Below are 26099 nucleotides of genomic sequence, written 5' to 3'. Positions count from 1 at the left end.
TGCCTGTCCCTGCCTGTCTGTTGCCACTGACGTCCATGCTTTTGTAGGTGTGTCTCACCTGTGCCTCCCCTCCCCCACCGTCTCTCCCTCTCTGATGTCCCTGACATACTGCGCCTGTCTCACCTGCCTGCTCTCTCCTCTCCATTACAGGAAATACCTTTATTCCTGGTGGGACCACAGTGTGACTGTCACATCCTGATCGTTTAGGGGGGGCCCGATTGGCTGCCGTGGACCCCCCTGGGAAATCTCCGCAGTGCACAGGTGAGAGAATACTTTTGCTCTTTCCGTCCCTCCCTGTCTGTGTATGGAGTAACCTTTACTCTTCCTGTGTCCGCGCTGTGCCCACCGGCGGTCTCGAACCTGCTCCAGGGCACGTTTGGGATTGTAGTGTCGCGACAGCGGTCGAGTCGCAGGTTGAGGACCCCTGTGGTCTCTACTGTAAAGTGGTAGACCATGGCTACAAGTTCACGAGGCCTGAAAATCCCCGGGGGGTGCAATGAGTCGATGACTCGTAAAGTCCAATTAGAGGCGATGACATCTGTAGCTGATCTGTAACTTTGGGGTAATGTTTAACCGGCCGCTCGGAGTGGTCAGGACTACGGAGGGGGTCAGATTCCAAAAGCCAGGCTGAAGGGGAAAAAAAAATGCTCAGCTCGTCAATAATGGCATTTATGGATCACCCAGAAGGAGGGCGTACAGGAAGGGGTTAATGTCTATCGCGGGTAGTTCTGGTGACCACAGCGCCGTGGACCTCCGTGACCATTTATCAGGTGGGTGAACTTGACTTCGGTTTCCGAGTCCTGCGGGGAATCCTGCTCGTCCAGACGGGGGAGGCTGCACGTACGCCTATATCTGGAGGGAGGAAACTTTTTATTTATTTATCCAATCTATATTTTTAGGCCGTGACGATATATATTGTGCCAGTCTGCAGATTAGAGGCGCGTGCACTTGGATCTCTGGTATCACAGCAAATTCTACAACATGGGATCTGATTTTATTTTGCAACTGTGAAATTGCAGGTGCATAGCGAGCAATCCCGAGAGCGATGCCCCCTCTTACAGTAATGGATCTGGAGTGCCCACTCCAAAAGTAATAATGACCCTCTACTCCATGTGGTCATGCTCCGACTCGTCTCGCTTTGCTTTTCTCTTTTTACTTCTATGAAGAAAAGCCAAACGCGTAGGAAAATCACGTAAATGTGGTCAAGTGGCCGCCCGCTTATTGCCGACAGTGCTGGGGAATCGTGACAGTGTGTGTGCGCACCCTACACTCTGTCATGATTCTGCAGTCACATAGCGCGAATGCAGCATTAAGTTTCGAGCACATACAACCACTTAAAAAAAAAAAAGTAGCCCCCTTTTAGAAAGTATTGACGCCCTCTCGCCTAATCTGAGCTTCACAGAGCGTTCTGTTGCAATGCTATGATATCATTGCACCAGGATGCTGATGATGACTAGTAGGTGCCTCCATGATGGAGAGTGGTGGAAGAAGGGTCCAATTGTATCACTGTGTTGAAGCTGGCATATTAGGCTACTTTCACACTTCCGTCGGTACGGGGCCATCGCAAACCGTCGGCCTGATGTACCAACGGACGTTGTGCTAAATTTAGCACAACGTGGGCAGCGGATGCAGTTTTACAGTTTTACAACCCATCCGCTGCCCATTGTGATGAGCGGGGAGGAGGGGGTGGAGTTTTGGCTGCGCATGCGCGGTCAAAAATGGCGGACACGTCGCACAAAAAAAGTTACATTGAACTTTTTTTGTGCATCGCGTCCACCAAAACACGACGGATCCGTCGCACGACGGATGCGACGTGTGCCCATCCGTCGCTAATACAAGTCTATGGGCAAAAAACGCATCCTACAAGCACATTTGCAGGATCCGTTTTTTGCCCATAACGACGGATTGCGACAGAGGAAAAAAGATGGAAGTGTGAAAGTAGCCTTACTCAAAATGGTGTCTATGCAGGGTATATCCCATGCACCACTCCGTGTCCTGTGCACACTTAGTACAGCTCCTCCACTGGGTTGTAAAAACTACATGCATTATAAAGATCCAAGGCACCGTGTATTCTCCTTCCAAATGGATTTTTATTGACACCTGTGTTCATACAGGAAAAATAGCAACGTTTCGGCCACGCAGGGCCTTTATCATCTAACATCATGCATTTTTTTTTCTTGGCTTGATAAAGGACCTGCGTGGCCGAAACGTTGGCAGAGTTTCAGGGAACTCAGCCAGAATGTCAGGGCATGTGCACTGCCCCGGGTCTTCAGCATTGGTGGCGCCGATCCTTAGGCTCCAGTCAGACGTCCGTGGATTTTGATCCGATCTGAGAACACAATACATGGACTGGCCTCTGCTCTCGTGACCCGAGTATGACCGGTTCACACATTTTTATGAGGCTGTAACACTCACATCGGAAGAGACGAGGCCTGTACGTCACGTGCGCAGACCAATGTGCACAGAAGTCTGCATGAGCCCTTGAGTCTTTTGTTTGTTTTTTTTTGTGCCCCCAATAATTTTTTGGCCAGCACAATGCTTCTCCATTGCCCCCATGCTAATCAACTGTGTGAGCATCTAATTGTCGCAGAGCTCTGGCCTTCGGCTCGGTTTGGGTGTACTAATTTCAAGAAGGCCGAGACTCCACAAACACTGATTGTATACCAGTTGTGTATTCCAGTGGGGAATGTCAGGATTAGGCCTTCTTTACCCATGGAGGATGACACGGATTTTGGGGCTTTGTCAGGATATTTGAAGGTGGAGCTTATGTCTGACTTATTTGTCGCCCATGCGCCACATTCATTATACAATTGCGATGTGCAATTTATGGTTGTCTACTTTTGTTTTAATAAAGCTTATTGAAATGGTGACCTGCTGAGCCTGCAGAGAGTCTGTGTCGCCCCTCAGGCTGCCCTTCCATATTACAACAAAAGCGACATATTCCATGTTTATAAACCAATGCCGAGATAAAATGAAGACGTCGCTGCCCACGGCAACCAATCGGATCCTCTACTTGTCAAGAGTTGTAAAAATAAAAGCTAAAATCTCATTGGTTGCTATGGGCAACACAGAACTAGGCCTGTACTGCCTGTGTACACCAGGCCTAACTTATTCATTTCAATAAGCTTTATCCGTACAAAAGCAGAGAACATCGTCTCGTTAATATATTCATATTTAACCCCACATAAGTATAGTCTCAACCAAAGGGGTTTCCGACCACTTGTCTAGAACAGGCCAACTTCATTTCTTACAAATTTGGTTTTCAGTCTCTTCAGACGGCCATATTTACAGTAAATACGGGCCAGTAACCTGTACATATTGTAGATGTGACGGGCTCCATGTACTCGCCCACATAGCATGCATTATTTTGACCCATAGAAGTGCATGATGCAATTTTTTGTTTGGTCCATGTAAAAAATCATCCATGTTCACTTGCCATAATGCGTCGGGACCGAATATACGATCGCCTGAATGCGCCCTAAGGGTGCGGCTGTATGGCGTCGCCTGCTCTGCATATCGCAAGGATCGCAGTATGGCGATATTATATCGTAACATAATGGAGGTTCACGTGGATGTGTGACAAGAAATCCAATGTTTTTCAGATGCAGAATTAACCAAACATAAGACTGTGACTCCATATCGATTGAACCTACAGTTATCATACGTCGCACCTGCAGAAATCCAGCGGTGCCACAAGAAAACAAAACAAATACCCTTTAGGGTATGTGCACACGTCCGGATTTTTTGCGTTTTTTTTGCGGAATTTCGCTATAAAAACGCTATAAATCCGCATTAAAAATGCTAAAATTATGCATCCTATCATTTAGAATGCATTCTGCATTTTTTGTGCAGATGTATGCGTTTTTTTCCGCAAAAAAAACGCAATCCGCAAAAAGAATGGACATGCTCATTCTTTTTGCGGATTTTTTGCGGATTTAATAGCAAAACTGACATTCAGGAAAAAAAAAAAAACGCAAAAAATCCGCAAAAAAAACACGCAAATTCCGCGAGAAATCCGCGCGGAAAAAAACGCGAATTTCTGGCAGAATTCTCAGGATTTTGTCAGGAAAAAAATCTGACGTGTGCACATACCCTAACTGTCATGGTGGGTGTCCGATTTCACATCTGTATTGCAACACATCGCATGCCTAGCAAGCCTTTTTTTTAGGCCTCGTTCAGACATGCCTTTTTTAATACTGCTTTTTTTTTTTTTTTTTTTTTTTTTTCATGGATGAAAAAAGAATAAGATTGAATCTGATTTTTATCTATTTCCGGGCCATGTGTCTTTCTGCCATTAGTGTAGCGTCATTTTTTCTTATGCAGAAAAAAAATGCCTACAACCATTAGGCCAGTCTCACACGTCCAGATTTTTCCGGTACGTGAAGAAACAGACCCGGAGCTATCCGTCTCCGAGTGTGCACGCAGGCCATATGTGTGCTGTCCGTGTTCGTGTTTTGAAGCAATTTGTTTCAGTTTTAACCCTATGACTTTAAAAAAGCACATGGACGGCACACGGACGGCATCCGTGTGCAGTACATGTTTACACGCACCCATTGACTTTAATGGGTCCGTGTGATCCGTGCGCTCCCACGAGCACTGACATGTCTCTGAGTTTTGCACATGGACACACGGTCCGTGAAAACACGGTGACATGTGCAGAGACACATTCATTTTAATGTGTCTACGTGTGTCAGTGTCTCCGGTACGTGAGGAAACTGTCACCACACGTACCGGAGCCACTGACGTGTGAAACCGGCCTTAAACAGTAAAAGAAGAAAAACATTGCTGGATAGCGTGCAGATGACACACGGTTGGGCGTCTAGGGTTTGTTTTTTTTCTTCTTAGGGTATGTTTCCACGTTCAGGAAATACTGCGTGTTTGCGTCAAACACGCAGCGTCCAGATGTTACAGCATAGTGGAGGGGATTTAATAAAATCCCATCTCCACTATGCGTGGTAACACGCATCCGGCGGCCCTGCGATTCCGGACATGCGACTTTTTAGATCGCAGCATGTCCGTTTACCTTGCGGCGCCGCTGCGCCTCCACAAGGTATACTTCAGGGCCCTATGTGTGGGGTGCGATGATTCCAGATGTGTGCAATGAACACATCCGGCATCATTGCGTCTCCAGCAGGGGGCGGAGCGAGTTCGCCGCTCCGTCAAAACCGCCGGCCATCCTGAATGTTGACATGTACCCTTATTGATTTGACTGGGTGACTTTGATTAATGACTTGAATAAAAAAAAGAGAAAAAAAAAAAGCAGACATGTCTTCTTTCTTTATTTTGTGGACAATCTGTTATCAAATAATAAAAAAAAAAACAGATGTGTGAACAACCCCCTAAAAGGTGATGGGCTCATGTTTTATCTGTGAAATATGCACATATGACAAGTACGGCTACTTTTACACTAGCGTCGGAATCTCCCTGTCGCAATGCGTCGGGCAGAGATTGTGACGCTAGCGTTTGACGCACTGCACAACGGAGGCAGCGGATGCATTTCTCCGGCGCATCCACTGCCCCATTGTGAGGTGCGGGGAGGTGGGGGCGGAGTTTCCGGTCGGAAAAAGCGGTCCGTCAGGAGCAAAAAATGTTACATTTAATGTTTTTTGCTCCCGGCGGTCCGCCACAACATGGCGCAACCGTCGCACGATGGTTGCGACGTGTGGCAAAGCGTCGCAATGCGTCGCTAATGTTAATCTATGGGGCAAAAACGCATCCTGCAAACAACTTTTCAGGATGCGTTTTTTGCCATAAACAACGCATTGCGACGTCTGGCAAAAAACGCCAGTGTGAAAGTAGCCTACGTGAAATGTGGACGTCTGATTGAGACGCTATGGCCGGCTTCACACTCAGCGTATGAAAATACGGTCCGTATATTACGGCCGTAATACGCTGAAATGTCCCGAAAATAGTGGTCCGTAGCTCCTCCGTAGGCAGGGTGTGTCAGCGTTTTTTGCGCATGGCATCCTCCGTATGTAATCCGTATGGCATCCGTACTGCGTGGTTTTCTCGCAGGCTTGCAAAACCAACATACCGCTATAGAAATGATCCATGTGTCCCAAAAAGAAAAAAATATATATATATACTGTCTACTGACATATATATATGTCAGTAGACACATATATGTATATATATTAATATTTTTTCCAGCGCTATATAGCAGAAAGCCGGTAATTCAATTACCGGCTTTTTCTTTCTCCTTCCTAAAACCCGACATGATTTGAGACATGGTTACATACAGTAAACCATGTCTTCTCTCCATTTTTTTTTGCAGATTCCACACTACTAATGTCAGTAGTGTGTATCTGCAAAATTTGGCCGTTCTAGCTCTTAAAATAAAGGGTTAAATGGCGGAAAAAATTGGCTCCCGCGCAATTTTCTCCGCCAGAGTAGTAAAGCCAGTGACTGAGGGCAGATATTAATAGCCTGGAGAGGGTCCACGGTTATTGGCCCCCCCCTGGCTAAAAATATCTGCCCCCAGCCACCCCAGAAAAGGCACATCTGGAAGATGCGCCTATTCTGGCACTTGGCCACTCTCTTCCCATTCCCGTGTAGCGGTGGGATATGGGGTAATGAAGGGTTAATGCCACCTTGCTATTGTAAGGTGACATTAAGCCTAATTAATAATGGAGAGGCGTCAATTATGCCTGGGAGCTTTCTAGGCAAGTTCCCACGATCTATAAACAGCCAGCAGAGGGCGCCTCACCGCAAATGAAGCTAAATATAGCTCATTGATCTATATTTAGACTCATTCCCCGGGGTTTTGCAGCGAGGAGCAGCCTGCATTAGCAAAGCTCCTTGCTGCAAAATTTTTTAACCCCTTCAGAAGGATTTACATCGTTGGACGTTACAGATCTGCGGAGGGTAAGTATATTGTTGGTTTATTATGTTTTTTCTTTCACAGAACGAGGGTCTTCAGTGACTGGATTGGGCGTAGAATAAAATACTCCAACAACCATTGTTTTTATTTCATTAAAATAATTTTAAATAATGTGTTTGTGTTTTATTTAACCCTTTCATTCAATTGGATTAATAATGGATAGGTGTCATAATTGACGCCTCTCCATTATTAATTAGGCTTAATGTCACCTTACAATAGCAAGGTGGCATTAACCCTTCATTACCCCATATCCCACCGCTACACGGGAATGGGAAGAGAGTGGCCAAGTGCCAGAATAGGCGCATCTTCCAGATGTGCCTTTTCTGGGGTGGCTGGGGGCAGATATTTTTAGCCAGGGGGGGGCCAATAACCGTGGACCCTCTCCAGGCTATTAATATCTGCCCTCAGTCACTGGCTTTACTACTCTGGCGGAGAAAATTGCGCGGGAGCCCACGCCAATTTTTTCTGCCATTTAACCCTTTATTTTAAGAGCTAGAACGGCCAAATTTTGCAGATACACACTACTGACATTAGTAGTGTGGAATCTGCAAAAAAAATGGAGAGAAGACATGGTTTACTGTATGTAAACCAGGTCTCAAATCATGTCGGGTTTTAGGAAGGAGAAAGAAAAAGCCGGTAATTGAATTACCGGCTTTCAAGCTGTATAGCGCTGGAATAAATATTAATATATATACATATATGTGTCTACTGACATATATATATATATACCTATTCTATGTGTACACATTTATTCTACCTATTCTACTGGAAGCTGTCAGTGTGATTTTACTGTACACCGCACTGAATTACCGGCTTTTCTCTCTAACAGCGCTGCGTATTTCTCGCAAGTCACACTGCTTGTCCGTGTGAAATCCGTATTTTTCACGCTTCCATAGACTTTCATTGGCGTATTTCTTGCGCAGTACGGTGACAAACGCAGCATGCTGCGATTTTGTACGGCCGTAGAAAGCCGTATAATACTGATCAGTAAAATACGGCAGATAGGAGCAGGGGCATAGAGAATAATTGTGCCGTATTTTTTGCGAGTTTTACGGACGTAGTTTCTGCGCTCTTACGTACGTAAAACTCGCAAGTGTGAAGCCGGCCTATGGGAAATAGGGTTTTTTTGCCGTCCGATCATTGATTTTGTAATTTTTTTATTTTTTTTATTTTTAGAAAATATTTTCCAAGCTATAAAAAAAAATTGTGATGAAAACCAACTCCTGTAAATGAACCCTTATTACGTCCTGCATATTTCCTTCACTGATCTGGTCGCTGCGGCCGCGCCTCTTAGAAATAACTTTTCTCCAGAAATGGTTACTGGGTCACTTGACCGCCCTCCGCCTGTTCTGGATGCTCTTCATACATGCAAACATTCACAGCATACAGGCGCAGGGTGTGAGCGCCTCACCTGGGAGGAGTTTGGGCTAATTTTACCTTCATGATACTCCCTGATACTAGAACAACAGGGCTTAATTAGCCTACTCCGGTGATTTAAGGGTTAACAGAAAACTTTTGCTCTGCAGCTGCTGAGATTTCCATCCTGCAGAAACCTTACTTGTAAAAGAAAAAAAGGTATTTTCTATCTTTCGGCTTGCTGTCAGTGAATGGGATTTAAATTTTTTTTTTTTTTCTTTTAAATCCGTGGGCTGAAAGCAGATCAACGTCAAAGCTGAGGGTTTGTTACTCTGGATTCCAAGCTGATCCAATTTAGGCAAGTGTTCACATTACATGTTACCAATGCTGGGCTGTAGAAGTGCCCGGGGCACATACCAGAAGTGTCCATAACTGCAAAAAAAATGCAGGTATCAGGTTTTGGTGCAATTCCATAAAAGGAAGTTGCATCATGATTTTTGGGGGGTCACTAAACTTTATCAGAATGCACAACAAAAACGCACCGTGTGAACATAAACTAAGACTCTACGAACCTGGTGGCGTTCGCCTGAGTCCTACATCAGAGGTAGATAATGGGAAATGCTCTAGACACTTAATAGAGGCCTCAGATGTGATACGAATAGAGCCTTACCCACACTATCACCAAAGGAGCGAGATTTAGGCCATTATTTTTTAAAGTTTTTTTTTGTTTTTTTTTTTGCTCCTCTTTAGAAGAGATGCAGAATTTTTTACAATGTTGCACGTTAGTCCTCCGCTCTGTCCCAAAATACTCAGCCAAAAACTTTACTCCAGCCAGGGACTGCGCCCAAAAAACATCGACAAGCAAGGCTGTGGAGGAAGTAAAAAGATTTTAAAAGGAAAGAAACAACTTAACCCCTTCGCAGTTTCCGTTTTTCGTTTTTGTCTTCTCCTTCTTCCCAAAGGAACTGTTTTTTTTCTGCCCACATAGAAATATGAGGGCTTTTTTTTTTTTTTTTTTGCAAGACAAGTTTCACTTTTGAATAACCTCACTCATTTTACCATATAATGTACTGGGAAACTTGGAAAAAAGTTATGAAAAAAATCACAATTCTCACGTTTGTTTTTTTGGGAATTGTTTTTAGGGTGTACATTGTGTGGTAAAATTGAACTCGCAATATCATTCTCCTCATCAGTACAATTAGTGATATCAAACGTCCAGTTTTATTTATTATTTTAGTGGTGAAAATGTTTTGGCAGTTGTCGCCATTCTCCGAGAAGTGTAACGTTTTCATTTTTGCGGGGCGAGACGACGTTTTCATTGATGCTAATTTGGGATAGATATGACTTTTTGTTACAGCATTTTTTATGATATTGCAGCAACCAAAAAAAAACATAATTTTGGAGTGCTTTAAATTTTTTCCACTTACAGTGTTTATCTATCGTGCTAATTATTTTTAGATTGTTGATCAGACATTTCTGAATGTGGCGATACTACATACATAGGTTTTTTTAACTTTTCTATTTTTAGTGGGGGGGGGGGCAAGGGGGATGATTTAAACTTTTGGTTTTTTTTTATTTTCATACTTTTTTTTTTCACTGCACTTGTTAGTCCTCTTAGGGGACTTGAAGCTGCGACAGTCTGATCACTTGTGCTATATACGGCAATACCACAGCATTGATGTATACAGCAAAAATCAAGGTCCCGTTATGAAGCCCCCTACACAGGCAAGGTTTCGAGGGTGGTCCGTAATGACAGGCACATAGGTCTTCTAGAGATCCCAGACTGTCATAGCTACTCATCGGCGAACTGCGATCAAGTCACAGGCACGCCCCCCAAAACTTGTGCAACAACGAGGAATGGGACCTTAGTTTTTTGGGGGGGATTTTTGCAGGTCACAGGGAACCTGTCTTGCCCACAAACGCCAGTACTCTGCAGATGGAAATTTTCCGGCTTTCAGTCATTGAGGCATGCGGGCACAGCTACAGTCAATGCACAGGACACGATAAGCAGTGACTTTAAGCATACCCAGCTCTGCAGCGCATCTGTGAAGAGCAAGCTGTCCATCAAAGTGCGGGGGTGCTTACAGTCGCCGCTCACAGTACTGTAAGTGGTGGCTGAATCCGCTCCTTGGATGCCTTTATGACTAAGAGCAGGAAGCTCCTGGGATAATAAAGTTCATTTTCTCCCAGTAGCCGCACTTTCAGTATGGCGGCAGAACAACAATTAAACCCCATATCTGCAATGCTTTTACAGATTTGTCACCAAAAGTGATGAGCGTATTTGGCCAGGAAATTCAATCTGCATTGAACTAATCCAACCCAAATTGAATGTTCTCTCACACATAAGGTGTAACAAAAAAAAAAAAAAAACTCGCTACCCACTTGTCCCACCGGCGCAGAGCTTCGTCCAGCATGTTTCCTTTGGTATGCCGCGTTCTTACCTGGATGTTCTTTCTGCCGAATCGTCCTGCCCACAATGTTCATCACTCGAGAAGTTGACTAGGCCTTGGGCAAAGTATGCTTTGACGTTGGAGGCCTACTTGCCATTGGAAGCCCTGGTGCACATGATAATATACCAGAAGAGGATATTGCTTGCTAAAGTTAAGGAGAGTCAAGATGGAGCTCCACGTGGAGCTGTATGAGAGAAAAATAAGAGCATGTGAATTTTTTTTTCCCTTTCCCTTTACAAATGGCAGAAGGCCTGCCGCAAATTTGCTTAATTTGCACCATTACTTACATTTTGAACCAATTCACTCATGTCTAGTCACAGATTTTCAGTGTAGTGTGAGTGCAATCCACAAAAATCCGATGCAGATTTTGCTGAAGTTGCACCACAAAATAACACCATGTCTGGACCCTTCCAATAAGGTTACATAGTGCAGTGCTGTGCGTAGCCGGACTTGGGGCCCTCAATCACTTCTTACAGTGACTGTTTGCTATATAAGAATGCCTTAGGCCGTGTTTACACCTGACGCAACCTTCCACTCCTCCAGCACTAGGTCGTGAGGTTGACAGAGCAGCAGTGACATCAGTAGATGTCTACAATGTATACTATGCACTTCAGGACCTCTATAAGGATGCCTATTGTAAAATGGACACTCCCTTTTAATGACCTTTCCAGTTTTTGACCGTGTTTTTATTTTTGGTTTTCCCTTTTGTAAAGCCTTTTTCCTTTATCTTACAGATGGAGTAACAATGGAAAGTATTTTGAAAGATGAGCAAGGAGCGAAACAGGAGGCCGACTGCTCAGAGAGAAGCGTGACGTCTACGTGCAGAATAACAAACGAGGTAGACTACTTCGGCCTCAGTTATGAGACAGTTATGGAAGCGCCCTCTGATTTACTGGAGAACTTGCAACCACCTACCTTGGAAGTGCTGACTAATGAAACCATAAATGCTGTGGCAGAGGCCAGCGTATCTCCCCATCATAAAGAAACAAGTCAAAGATCACTCCACACGTCACCATCCAATGATAACACCCAAGAAATATGTGATGCCACCTTACTGGGTGAACTGGAATCTTCTCCTTCTATGGTGGAGACATCCACAGAGGAGAGACAAACCGACACTGAAACAAGACATCCTAAAGAGACTGAAATGAGACATCCTAAAGAGGAAAGTGAGACAAGTTTTAAAGAGCTTGAAGCAATCAGTGATGGAACAGACGAATGGGAGACTGCCAGTGAAGAAAGTGTTACAAATGACAGAGAACGTTGTGATCCACACGAGGTCAGAGATGACACTGGGTCATCCGGTCAAGAGATACACAATGTGGAGGTTGAGCTTCATGGTCAGGAAACTGACATTAAAGACCCCGGGATTCATGGTCATCATAGAATGAGTGAGGACACTGGGCCTCAAGCTCAGGAGAAATATAATGAGGAGGTAGGGCTTCATGGTCATGAGACCCTTAACGAAGAGTCTGAGCCTCGTGTTTACAAGACAGATAGTGTGGAAGATAAACCTCATTCTCATGATACAGTCAGTAAGGAGGCTGGGCCATATGGTCACGAAACAGTCAGTGAGGACATTGGGCTCCATAGTCCTGAGACTGTGAATGAGGACAGGGGGCTTCATAGTCAGGAGAGAGTCAAAGAGGATGCTGATCCTCATATTCACGTAACAGTCGGTGAGGAGGCTGGTCCTTGTGGTCTTGAGACAGTTGATGAAGAGGCTGAGCCTCATTGTTATCAGACAGTTGGTGAAGATACTTGGCCACATGGGCATGACTCTGTTAATAAGGATACTGAGAATAGTTTTCAAGAAACAGACAGTAAGGAGGCTGGACATCAAAGTCATGAGACAATCAGTGAGGAGGTTGAGCCTCATGGGCAGGAGACGGTGAGTGAGGAGGTTGAGCCTCATGGGCAGGAGACGGTGAGTGAGGAGGTTGAGCCTCATGGGCAGGAGACGGTGAGTGAGGAGGTTGAGCCTCATGGGCAGGAGACGGTGAGTGAGGAGGTTGAGCCTCATGGGCAGGAGACGGTGAGTGAGGAGGTTGAGCCTCATGGGCAGGAGACGGTGAGTGAGGAGGTTGAGCCTCATGGGCAGGAGACGGTGAGTGAGGAGGTTGAGCCTCATGGGCAGGAGACGGTGAGTGAGGAGGTTGAGCCTCATGGGCAGGAGACGGTGAGTGAGGAGGTTGAGCCTCATGGGCAGGAGACGGTGAGTGAGGAGGTTGAGCCTCATGGGCAGGAGACGGTGAGTGAGGAGGTTGAGCCTCATGGGCAGGAGACGGTGAGTGAGGAGGTTGAGCCTCATGGGCAGGAGACGGTGAGTGAGGAGGTTGAGCCTCATGGGCAGGAGACGGTGAGTGAGGAGGTTGAGCCTCATGGGCAGGAGACGGTGAGTGAGGAGGTTGAGCCTCAGCATATGGAAACAGATACAAGGGAGGCCTCACTTTACAGACAGAACACCTATGATGGTGATACTGGGTCTTATGCTCTGGAGACAGTCAGTGAGGAGGCTGAGCCTCATGGTCAGGTGATGAGCAGTGAGGAACGAACAGGACTTCTTGTTCATGAATCAGTCAGTCGCTTGATTATGCATCCTAATGAAGAGACAGTTGTAGAGTTAGTTAGGCTTCTAGGTAATGAGACTGTTCGTGACGTGACTAGGCCATATGATCACAATGCAGATCCAGAGGTCCAGAACAATGAGACAGTCAGTAGGATGGAAAGTGTAGAATTTGACTGTAGGATAGATCTTAATAAGGACAATATAAGTGCGGTTCCTGACCAGGCATCTGATGAAAATATGATAACTGAGAACCAAGGAACCTCCAACGATAAAAAAGAGACGGTAACTACAGAAAGTCCAGTTGAAAATGAAATAAATAGTGTAGAAAAACTAGGGTCCATTACAGATGACATAGAGAGTGAAGGTGTCAATATAGAGACTTTCTGTTCTGATCAAGAAAGGGCTCCTCGTGAGGAAGTCTACATAGAAACGATCAATGATGAAGTCTCGAATGCATGTAAAGATTCCTTTTGTGAAGAGGCAAAGCTTAAAGAAATTCAGAAAGTCTACAAAGGGACAGACTGTGAAGAGATGCAGGGCATTTATAAAGAAACTTTCAGGAAAAATACTGTGCAGGAGACACCGGACTCTGAGGATACAAATGTATTAGATATAACTTCCGAGATATCGGAAAGCATGAAGGAAGTCGCAAGTGAAGAAAGAATTGTCATTGAACCATCCAGTGAAGAAAGGGAAATGTCAGATAAACAAGCTCAGATGGCATCTAATGCAGATTGTGAATGCACTGATGAACTTTCTGAAGCTTCGAGAGTCCTCGAAAAAAGTGTCACCAATGAACATGAGCTTGATGATGAGATTTCCAAGCAGAGATGGGATTTGGCAGAAACATTCAGTAAACATGGGCTAAGTGAGGATATAGAGATCGCCTATCTAGAGCGTACAAGAATTGAAGAGAAGCTTCTTGGCATTGAAAATCTTGTAGAGACGGATGAGGGACTTTCCGAACATCTTCCAAGTGTATTGAACCAAGAGACACTACTTGAGTTACAATACATTACCCCAGTATTTCACAATGAGAAATCATACATAGAGTCAATGATGAATACAGAAACTCAACTCAATGTTGGTGGTCCTCTACAGATGGAAGAAAAAAACCTGGTGAACTATGCAGAGCTTTTACAGGATATGGAAACCCAGTTTGGAGATCCTGAAAATATAAGACCTACAGATACCCAAAATGAACTTGATTACAACCAACACCTTGTCTACAATGCAGAACCGATGGTCCAGGCTGGTTCTTCGTATGGTCAGGGAATTGTGGAACCATGTCTGCCACTACCGGAATTACTTGTAGAACAAAGCACTGACTTAAAAGTTGATTCAAACGCTAGTGTCCAGGATAAGCGGTTAGGTGGTCCAGAACAACATCAGGACGAAACTATGGAAATGTTGGACTCTCACAGTAGCCCATGTTTCTTACAGGTGGGTCAAAGCACTCAAAAAGTTCTACAGGATGAGCTTGATAATTATAAGCTAAATTTTTTTCCCATGAGTTTGAAGAGCATTGCGATTGTACCTAGAAATGTAGATGAACTTGATTTAAAAAGTAAATCTCATGATTTATTACTAAACACACTGGACACAGAATGTATAGCTGCACAAGAAACCACCAACTTACCTCCAGAGGAATCATGTAGAGAATCCGACCACCAAGAAACTACTTTGGGTGATATTCATTCTGAGACTGGCCTTGACCAAGACACAACAACTCTTAGTTCAGAAATGGGAAAAACTACAGATATAGACTTAGAAAATATAAAACTCTTAAGAAGGCAGCGAAGTAACACAGATCCCTACTTGAATAGTGACCAAGGAGAAAAACAGTCCTTCTCCAACAGCGAAGGTTCTTCCAGGAGTAGATTAAGAAGTGTAACGCCTCCTTGTGACAAATTTACCTCTTCTTACACCCCTACCTCAACAAAAACTCTGGAGCAAACCCCAACTTCAGTCTTGTATCCAATGCCAGATGAAAAGAAAGCTTCACATAGGGCCGAGGATACACCCTTAAAAAAGGAACATACGTTCTATCCTACACAGATATTTAACCCTATGCTTTTGTTAGGTCACACACAAGAATCTGGGTTCTACCAGGAAGAGAATATTCGACAAGGCAAAAAAAATCAAAGTCATGATCAGGAAGATAATCCGGTTTTTCTGCACATCAATCACCCTGATAGCATTGTTGGAGAACCCAAAATATCAAGTGAAGAAGCCTCTAAAGCCAGAACAATGCTGCCTCCTTCGGTTGGCCCTGTGTGGCTTCCTCCTCACCCTACACGTTACGTGGGTGGGGTAAATGACACTGGATCTCCGAAAACGCAAGACAATCACCTGATAAGACGAGCCACGATAAGGCACAAAAGAAGCAATGTTGGGGTTAAACCAACTACCAAGAGGTTTAGTAACCCAAACCTGCCCACCATCCCTCAAAGAGATGATCGAATGGGACCTAAAACAAGTAACTTGCCAAAGATCCAACCAATGAATATCAGCGCGATCCAAATTTCCTCTAGAAATAGACAATCGGCACAACAGCAAAGAATTTCAGAAGAGTCTGGTCAATCGAGAGGTTCATCTTCCATGGCAACTGTAAGAGGTAGGTGTAGAAGGAATATCATCAAGCCTCAGGAACTTTATTCATAATTTACAGTGTGTTATATATTTCGATCATTTTTTTTTTTTCTCCATACAATGGTTGCCAGTGAATGTGAAGTAATCGTGGACTAAATTTCTACAGCAGTTTGGAGAACAATGATCATGTATGACCAGTTAAAAAAATATGGTGCCTAGGGATCTGAGACTGGGAGATGTCTCATCAAACGCACAAGAACACAATTTGTGGTTTTCAACCTGAATCATTAATTATCTAGCCCCCCAAAAAAATTCACACAGACCAGCCTCACACAGCTAAACTTCATGCACCTCACCATTTCAACTAACATAAACCTTAGATCTATAATGATTTGGAGTCGGCGTCCATTGACTGGTGGGAAAATCGAGTGTTGCAGCCTTAACACAAAAGCTAAAATTTAATACAACTACAAACCTCTACAACTGTCCATGTCGCATCACGATTGAGCAAAACGTTCATTCTTTGGGTGACATTATTTTAAGTTGTATAAGTATCACCTATCCATACTAACAGGGATAAAAGTGCCCCATTCTTTTCACTGGTGCGGTCCCAGTGGTCAGACCTTCAACCATCACCAGAGAGGTGATCAACTAGTGATGAGCGAGCGTGCTCGATTGAGCATCGGTGTGCTTGGGTATCTCATTGATCAAGTGTCATGGGTGCTTGAGCGCCATGGTTGAGTTCCTGCCCCACATGTTTCGCGACTGTTAGACAGCCAATAAACAAGTATTGCCCGCCATACATGGTAATACCGTAGCATTACTGTGATTGGCCGGTCTTATCTAAAACCTGGTGACTCGATGATCTGCCCACTGTCCTCTGGAAGCAGTACAGGGACAGTTGATGTAGGAGGGAGAGCTTAGGTTAGGGCAGGCATACATTGCTTGCAGAATTATTAGGCAAGTTGTATTTTAGAGGATTATTTTTATTATTGATCAACAACTATGTTCTCAATCAACCCAAAAGACTCATAAATATCAAAGCTTAATATTTTTGGAAGATGGGGTGTTTTTTTTTTTTAAGATTTGGCTATCTTAGGAGGATATCTGTTTGTGCAGGTAACTATTACTGTGCAGAATTATTAGGCAACTTAATAAAAAACAAATACATTCCCATCTCACTTGTTTATTTTCACCAGGTAAACCAATATAACTGCATAAAATTTAGAAATAAACATTTCTGACATGCAAAAACAAAACCCAGAAAAATTAGTGACCAATATAGCCACCTTTCTTTATGATGACACTCGGCAGCCTCCATCCATAGATTCTGTCAGTTGCTTGATCTGTTTACGACCAACATTGCGTGCCGCAGCCACCACAGCTTCCAGACACTGCTCCGAGAGGTGGACTGTTTTCCCTCCCTGTAGATCTCACATTTTATGAGGGACCACAGGTTCTCTATGGGGCTCAGATCAGGTGAACAAGGGGGCCATGTCATTATTTTTTCTTCTTTGAGACCTTTACTGGCCAGCCAAGCTGTGGAGTAGTTGGAGGCTGTGATGGAGCATTGTCCTGCATGAAAATCATGTTTTTCTTGAATGACACTGACTTTTTCCTGTACCACTGCTTGAAGAAGTTGTCTTCCAGAAACTGGCAGTAGGTCTGGGAGTTGAGCTTCACTTCATCCTCAACCCGAAAAGGTCCCACAAGTCCATCTTCGATACCAGTCCCCACCTCCACCTTGCTGGCATCTGAGTCGGAGTGGAGCTCTCTGCCCTTTACTGATCCAGCCTCTGGCCCATCCATCCGGCCCATCAAGAGTCACTCTCATTTCATCAGTCCATAAAACCTTTGAAAAGTCAGTCTTAAGATAAAACGTCAAGACTGGCCCCAGAAATATCTTATGTTTCTTGTTCAGAGGTGGTCGTTTTTCAGCCTTCCTTATCTTGGCCATGTCCCTGACTATCACACACCTTGTGCTTTTTGTTACTCCAGTAACGTTGCAGCTCTGAAATATGGCAAAACTGGTGGCAAATGGCATCTTGGCAGCTTCACGCTTGATTTTCCTCAATTCATGGGCAGTTATTTTGCGCCTTTTTTGCCCAACACGCTTCTTGCGTCCCTGTTGGCTATTTGCCATGAATCGCTTGATTGTTCGGTGATCACGCTTCAAAACTTTGGCAATTTCAAGACTGCTGCATCCCTCTGCAATACATCTCACAATTTTGGACTTTTCAGGGCCGTCAAATCTCTCTTCTGACCCTTTTTGCCAAAGGAAAGGAAGTTGCCTAATAATTAAGCACACCTTATATAGGGTTCTGATGTCATTAGACAACACCCCTCCTCATTACGGAGATGCAATCACCTGATTTACTGAATTGGTAGTTGGCTCTCAAGACTGAACAGCTTGGAGTAGGACAACAAGTATAAAAAGTATCATGTGATCAAAATACAACTTGCCTAATAATTCTGCACACAGTGTCTAGGCAGGGTTTAATTGCTATTACATTACTTGTACACTACTGCTGCATCATTAAAACAAAAGTCCTTTTTCAGGGCTAAATACTGTCCTTCTCTAGGAAAAACACTTTTACCTGCTTTCAGTGTAGGGATAGCTGGTAGAGGAGGGATAGTTTTGGATTAGAGGCATATCGGCAGGGTTTATTGCTTTACATGCATGCCCAGAAGTAATGTTACCGTTTGCGCTCTGGATGTGGAGCTTATTTTTTTTTTTCTGCTGCAAATTGCGTTGCCCAGTGAATGGGATTCATACAGATCTCATGCCCACTGTGCTTCCTTTTTAAGTTGCATAAAATCACCTGCGGTACGGGTTTCCGAGCCGCAGCATTTTTGAGCAGAATTTCCCCATAGACTTGCAATAGATAGGGTAAATCCACAGTTAAAAAAAAAAAAAAGAACATGCGTTGTAAGTGCATTTACGTAAAAGTTTTTAGCCTGGTTTGACTTCATATATAATTTTTTTTTTGATAACCAGCCAAGGTAAAGCAGACAGCTGTGAGTTTGTATTATCGGGCAAGGAAGGTCCATGGTTATTGGGCCCTTTCCAGTCTAAAAATACCAGCTCGCAGCCGCCCTAGAATTGGCACATAACTTGAGATGCGCACTTTGCTCGACTCGTCCATCTTGCCCTGGTGCGATGGCAATCAGGTTAATGGAAGTTGGGGTTGATGTCAGCTGTGATTTGTCTAAAATCGCAGCTGGCATCTAGCCCTATGGTGAGTAATGGAGAGGTAACCCCCATTACTAACCCGGTAATAAAAATCAAACACAGAAAAGAAACACTATATTTGAATAAATACTCCACCCACACGATCCTTCACTCACCAATTTATTGTAAAATAAAATAAAAAAATTCCATGCAGGCCCGAAGTAATCCAACAAATTGACAAATCTGATGCAGTCCAGAAAAGGATACGTGAAAGACATAAAAATGCAGAAATAAACACAAGAAACACCGCGTCTGTGCATAGCACTAAACTTACCGCTATTCACAGGTAGTGACTACGACGCTCATCAGAGCCAAGCCGTCCTTATCTGCAGACTGCTGTATGGGGGTTCTTGCCCCTCATCAGTGCAGAGTAGGGTAAGGAAGGAGAACAGACTGGCATGTACTGGAGTATTACTGGTGAACTGCTCGTGTGTATATGGCTGGAGTTAGACTTTATCTATATACAGACAGATGTTTTATTACTTTGCAGAGGAAGGACATCACACGACCATAGAGAAGCCTTCCAATAATCCAGATTCTGTACAACTAAGGTGAGTCCACAAGCTGAGCCCGTCACGGTGGTCAACATGGACTGCGCTTCCCAGAACACTAATAAAAAGATTAGCAAAAATAGCTGGACCTGTAGGCGATCTGTGCCTGTGTATTGCTCAGCCATTCAAAATGACAAGTACATCGCTGTCTATCGTGGTTGGCTACAATTCTGCAAGCCACTAATCTTCTATAGTGAGCGCAGCTCTGGGGTATAATACAGGATGTAACTCAGGATCAGTAATGTAATGTATGTACACAGTGACTGCACCAGCAGAATAGTGAGTGCAGCTCTGGAGTATAATACAGGAGGTAACTCAGGATCAGTAATGTAATGTATGTACACAGTGACTGCACCAGCAGAATAGTGAGTGCAGCTCTGGGGTATAATACAGGATGTAACTCAGGATCAGTAATGTAATGTATGTACACAGTGACTGCACCAGCAGAATAGTGAGTGCAGCTCTGGGGTATAATACAGGATGTAACTCAGGATCAGTAATGTAATGTATGTACACAGTGACTGCACCAGCAGAATAGTGAGTGCAGCTCTCGAGTATAATACAGGATGTAACTCAGGATCAGTAATGTAATGTATGTACACAGTGACTGCACCAGCAGAATAGTGAGTGCAGCTCTGGAGTATAATACAGGATGTAACTCAGGATCAGTAATGTAATGTATGTACACAGTGACTGCACCAGCAGAATAGTGAGTGCAGCTCTGGAGTATAATACAGGATGTAACTCAGGATCAGTAATGTAATGTATGTACACAGTGACTGCACCAGCAGAATAGTGAGTGCAGCTCTCGAGTATAATACAGGATGTAACTCAGGATCAGTAATGTAATGTACACAGTGACTGCACCAGCAGAATAGTGAGTGCAGCTCTGGTGTATAATACAGGATGTAACTCAGGATCAGTAATGTAATGTATGTACACAGTGACTGCACCAGCAGAATAGTGAGTGCAGCTCTGGGGTATAATACAGGATGTAACTCAGGATCAGTAATGTAAATGTATGTACACAGTGACTGCATCAGCAGAATAGTGAGTGCAGCTCTGGGGTATAATACAGGAGGTAACTCAGGATCAGTAATGTATATACACAGTGACTGCACCAGCAGAATAGTGAGTGCAGCTCTGGGGTATAATGCAGGATGTAACTCAGGATCAGTATTGTAATGTATGTACACAGTGACTGCACCAGCAGAATAGTGAGTGCAGCTCTGGAGTATACTACAGGAGGTAACTCAGGATCAGTAATGTATGTACACAGTGACTGCATCAGCAGAATAGTGAGTGCAGCTCTGGAGTATAATACAGGATGTAACTCAGGATCAGTAATGTAATGTATGTACACAGTGACTGCCCCAGCAGAATAGTGAGTGCAGCTCTGGGGTATAATACAGGACGTAACTCAGGATCAGTAATGTAATGTATGTACACAGTGACTGCACCAGCAGAAGAGTGAGTGCAGCTCTGGGGTATAATACAGGATGTAACTCAGGATCAGTATTGTAATGTATGTACACAGTGACTGCACCAGCAGAATAGTGAGTGCAGCTCTGGGGTATAATACAGGATGTAACTCGGGATCAGTAATGTAATGTATGTACACAGTGACTGCACCAGCAGAATAGTGAGTGCAGCTCTGGAGTATAATACAAGAGGTAACTCAGGATCAGTAATGTAATGTATGTACACAGTGACTGCACCAGCAGAATAGTGAGTGCAGCTTTGGGGTATAATACAGGATGTAACTCAGGATCAGTAATGTATGTACACAGTGACTGCACCAGCAGAATAGTGAGTGCAGCTCTGGGGTATAATACAGGATGTAACTCCGGATCAGTAATTTAATGAATGTACACAGTGACTGCACCAGCAGAATAGTGAGTGCAGCTCTGGAGTATAATACAGGATGTAACTCAGGATCAGTAATTTAATGAATGTACACAGTGACTGCACCAGCAGAATAGTGAGTACAGCTCTGGAGTATAATACAGGGTGTAACTCAGGATCAGTAATGTAATTTGTGTATACAGTGACTGCACCAGCAGAATAGTGAGTGCAGCTCTGGCGTGTAATAATGTAATGAATGTACACGGTGTCTGCACCACTAGAATAGTGAGCGCTGCCTACTGATCCTGAGATCAGGGCTTTAAAGCGTGACATTTTAATGGAGCGGTGGATCCCCGCAATCAGCTTTCCCCTTAGCGATGGCTGAATATATATATTTTCCATCAGACTGTTGATATCAGGGAAGGATCATAACTTATTGATTATCTGAACTGTCGGTAACTGGTAACTTTTTTTCCCAAGAGGGTCCCGCAGCAAGATCGCAGCCCCTTCCTCCGAGTCATCGAAGAGCATCCACCGACGTTACTCCACGTTCATAAACTCCTGTAAGTTGCCCGTGGCCCCTTTGTCTCTGGGTGAAGCCGCCGTTGATATCATATTTGTATGTCTGAGTGGTTCCCGCTGTTCCCTGCAGCCAGCCTCCTGTATCAGGAGTACAGTGATGTGGCTCTGAACCAGGAGATCCAAAGGCAGAAACCGGGCGACTCCCCCGCGGAGGACAGCCTGCCCAGCTCTCCGCGAGTGCGGAGGAGAATCCTATCATCCCAGGAGTCCTACCTGCAGCGTCTTTCCATCTCCTCAGCTGACTCCCTATGGCAGGACATCCCCAAAATCCGGGACAGCGTCACCTTTCTAACAATGACCCGAGAGGAGCAGAAGCTGCAGGAGGTGCGAATAACGCTCATCTGTCTGTCACACTGTTATGGGGGATCTGTGGATGACGCACTGTTATGGGGATCTGTGGCTGATGCACTGTTATGGGGATCTGTGGCTGATGCACTGTTATGGGGGATCTGTGGGTGATGCACTGTTATGGGGATCTGTGGCTGATGCACTGTTATGGGGATCTGTGGCTGATGCACTGTTATGGGGGATCTGTGGGTGATGCACTGTTACGGGGGATCTGTGGATGACACACTTATGGGGAAATGTGGGTGACGCACTGTTATGGGGGATCTGTGGATGATGCACTGTTATGGGGATCTGTGGATGATGCACTGTTATGGGGATCTGTGGATGACGCACTGTTATGGGGGATCTGTGGATGATGCACTGTTATGGGGGATCTGTGGATGATGCACTGTTATGGGGATCTGTGGATGACGCACTGTTATGGGGATCTGTGGATGACGCACTGTTATGGGGGATCTGTGGATGACGCACTGTTATGGGGGATCTGTGGATGACGCACTGTTATGGGGGATCTGTGGATGATGCACTGTTATGGGGGATGTGTGGATGATGCACTGTTATGGAGGATCTGTGGATGATGCACTGTTATGGGGATCTGTGGATGACGCACTGTTATGGGGGATCTGTGGATGACGCACTGTTATGGGGATCTGTGGATGAAGCACTTTTATGGGGAAATGTGGGTGACGCACTGTTATGGGGGATCTGTGGATGATGCACTGTTATGAGGATCTGTGGATGATGCACTGTTATGGGGATCTGTGGCTGACGCGCTGTAATGGGGGATCTGTGGCTGATGTGCTGTTATTGGGGATCTGTGGGTGACGCTTTGTTATTGGGGATCTGTGGGTGACGCTTTGTTATTGGGGATCTGTGGGTGACGCACTGTTATGGGGATCTGTGGATGATGCACTGTTATGGGGATCTGTGGATGATGCACTGTTATGGGGGATCTGTGGGTGATGCACTGTTATGGGGGATCTGTGGGTGATGCACTGTTATGGGGGATCTGTGGATGATGCACTGTTATGGGGATCTGTGGATGATGCACTGTTATGGGGGATCTGTGGGTGATGCACTGTTATGGGGGATCTGTGGGTGATGCACTGTTATGGGGGATCTGTGGATGATGCACTGTTATGGGGGATCTGTGGGTGATGCACTGTTATGGGGGATCTGTGGATGATGCACTGTTATGGGGATCTGTGGATGATGCACTGTTATGGGGATCTGTGGATGATGCACTGTTATGGGGATCTGTGGATGATGCTCTGTTATGGGCGATCTGTGGGTTACGCCCTGTTGTGGTGGATCTGTGGTGAGGGATTACCTATGTCATGGAGTAGATTTTATCTCCTGACTGTAGCCGATGGAGCTTTTCATTGTGAGGGTTTGGTACAATGTATCAGTCCGGGTATACTTGCTCTGCTGGGTGAGTAGGGGCAGGCTGGATTCTCAGCCACCGGAGGTAGCATTTTCAGTCACAAAATTTGGTGAAATTGAAGATGATGACCTGAAATATAAATATTAGAGTGTTGTAGAACTTATTCCAGTGATTTACTCCTCATTGTTTGGTGTCTCCTCATCATCAGGCGAAGTTTGAGCTCATCTTGTCGGAGGCGCTTTACCTGCGGAGTCTCCACATCGCGGTGGATCATTTCCAGCTAAACACCGACCTGCAGGAGTTGATGAGCGCTCAGGATCGCCAGTGGCTCTTCTCCCGTCTGTCCGATGTCCGAGATGCCAGCAACGAGTGCGTATCCGCTCCACCCAGAATCTGTGTATAGCTGCAGAGTGATAACATTGTATTAATTTTCTTGAATGTTTTCATGAGACAGATAGATAGATCTATCTATCTATCTATCTATCTATCTATCTATCTATCTATCTATCTATCTATCTATCTATCTATCTATCTATCTATCTATCTATCATACTGAATGTATGTGTATGTGTGTATGTATGTATGTATGTATGTGTTTATGTCCGGGATTGGCATCTGAACCGTCGCAGCTACTGCCACAACATTTTGCACAGTCACACGTCTGGACCCTGAGAGCGTCATAGGCTATGTTGTGAGGTGAAATTTTAACCCCGCGCTTTCCAATTCACCAAACAATTTTGCCCCTATCTACATGATGGGGAAAAAGTGAAAGGAAAAGTGTTGGAGGCAAATTAACAGCTGCCAGATGTGAACAAGGGGGACTTAAAGAATGAGAGCGATGGCGCCAAAGAGTATATACCGTACCGTTGCTAAGGTGGGGCCCCGACATGGGATACTCACCACACATGGGGATATGAACACACACAAAATGCGCCACACACTACCACGTGCTTGAACACATATACCACCCTCAGCACACATTTCACCACACATACACCAACCTCGCCACATAAAAGTCGAAACACAAAAGTCACCGCTCAAAACTCGCCACGCGCAAAACTCGCCACATGCGGAAAAATTGCTACGTGCACAAAAGTTGCAATACATGCAAAAGTTGCCTCACACAAAACTTGCACATACTCAAAATGTACCACAACTGTACCATATAGGAAATACGGCAGCTGTCAGTCACATGACCTGTCTATTATGTGTATGTGTGAGCTAATATATACTGCCAGGGGGAGGGCTTCCTGTTGGCTGGGGATTTATCAGGCTGCCAATTTAGCTTACAAATACTGAGATAAAAATACTGAGCAAATAACGTGTGAACGAGGTCTAATTCAGGAGGAGATGACACACAGATATATACTTTATACAGGAGGAGATGACACACAGGTATATACTATATACAGGAGGAGATGACATACAGGTATATACAGGAGGAGATGACACACAGGTATATACTATATACAGCAGCAGATGACACACAGGTATATACTATATACAGCAGCAGATGACACACAGGTATATACTATATACAGGAGCAGATGACACACACGTATATGCTATATACAGTAGCAGATGACACAGGTATATACTATATACAGGGGAGATGACACAGGTATATACTATATACAGGGGAGATGACACAGGTATATACTATATACAGGAGGAGATGTCATACAGGTATATACTATATACAGGAGCAGATGACACACACGTATATACTATATACAGTAGCAGATGACACAGGTATATACTATATACAGGGGAGATGACACAGGTATATACTATATACAGGGGAGATGACACAGGTATATACTATATACAGGAGGAGATGTCATACAGGTATATATTATATACAGGAGGAGATGACACACAGATATATACTTTATATAGGAGGAGATGACACACAGGTATATACTATATACAGGAGGAGATGTCATACAGGTATATACTATATACAGGAGCAGATGACACGCACGTATATACTATATACAGTAGCAGATGACACCGGTATATACTATATACAGGGGAGATGACACAGGTATATACTATATGCAGGGGAGATGACAGAGGTATATACTATATACAGGAGGAGATGTCATACAGGTATATATTATATACAGGAGGAGATGACATACAGTTATATACTATATACAGGAGGAGATGACATACAGGTATATGCAATATTCAGAAGGAGATGACATACAGGTATATACTGTATACAGGAGATGACATACAGGTATTTATATATATATAGGAGGAGATGACATACAGCAGGTATATACTATATACAGGGGAGATGAC

General features: G+C 44.4%; 1 protein-coding gene across 1 annotated transcript in view; it reads left to right on the top strand.

Annotated features, from left to right (window-relative positions):
- The window catches only part of LOC138666106 (uncharacterized), a 48446-nt gene that overhangs the window by 5335 nt on the left and 17012 nt on the right, over positions 1-26099 (top strand). The window contains exons 2-7 of the mRNA XM_069754241.1: positions 151-261; positions 11421-15872; positions 19570-19630; positions 21956-22038; positions 22128-22381; positions 23998-24158. Coding sequence (XP_069610342.1) covers positions 11432-15872; positions 19570-19630; positions 21956-22038; positions 22128-22381; positions 23998-24158 — 5000 coding nt within the window. The 5' untranslated portion in view covers positions 151-261; positions 11421-11431. The remainder of the gene's footprint in view (positions 1-150; positions 262-11420; positions 15873-19569; positions 19631-21955; positions 22039-22127; positions 22382-23997; positions 24159-26099) is intronic.

Source organism: Ranitomeya imitator, chromosome 2 (assembly GCF_032444005.1).
Source record: "Ranitomeya imitator isolate aRanImi1 chromosome 2, aRanImi1.pri, whole genome shotgun sequence".
Classification (NCBI taxonomy): Eukaryota; Metazoa; Chordata; class Amphibia; order Anura; family Dendrobatidae; genus Ranitomeya; species Ranitomeya imitator.
The sequence above is the reverse complement of the archived record's forward strand: the minus strand, read 5'-3'. Positions and strand labels throughout refer to the sequence as shown.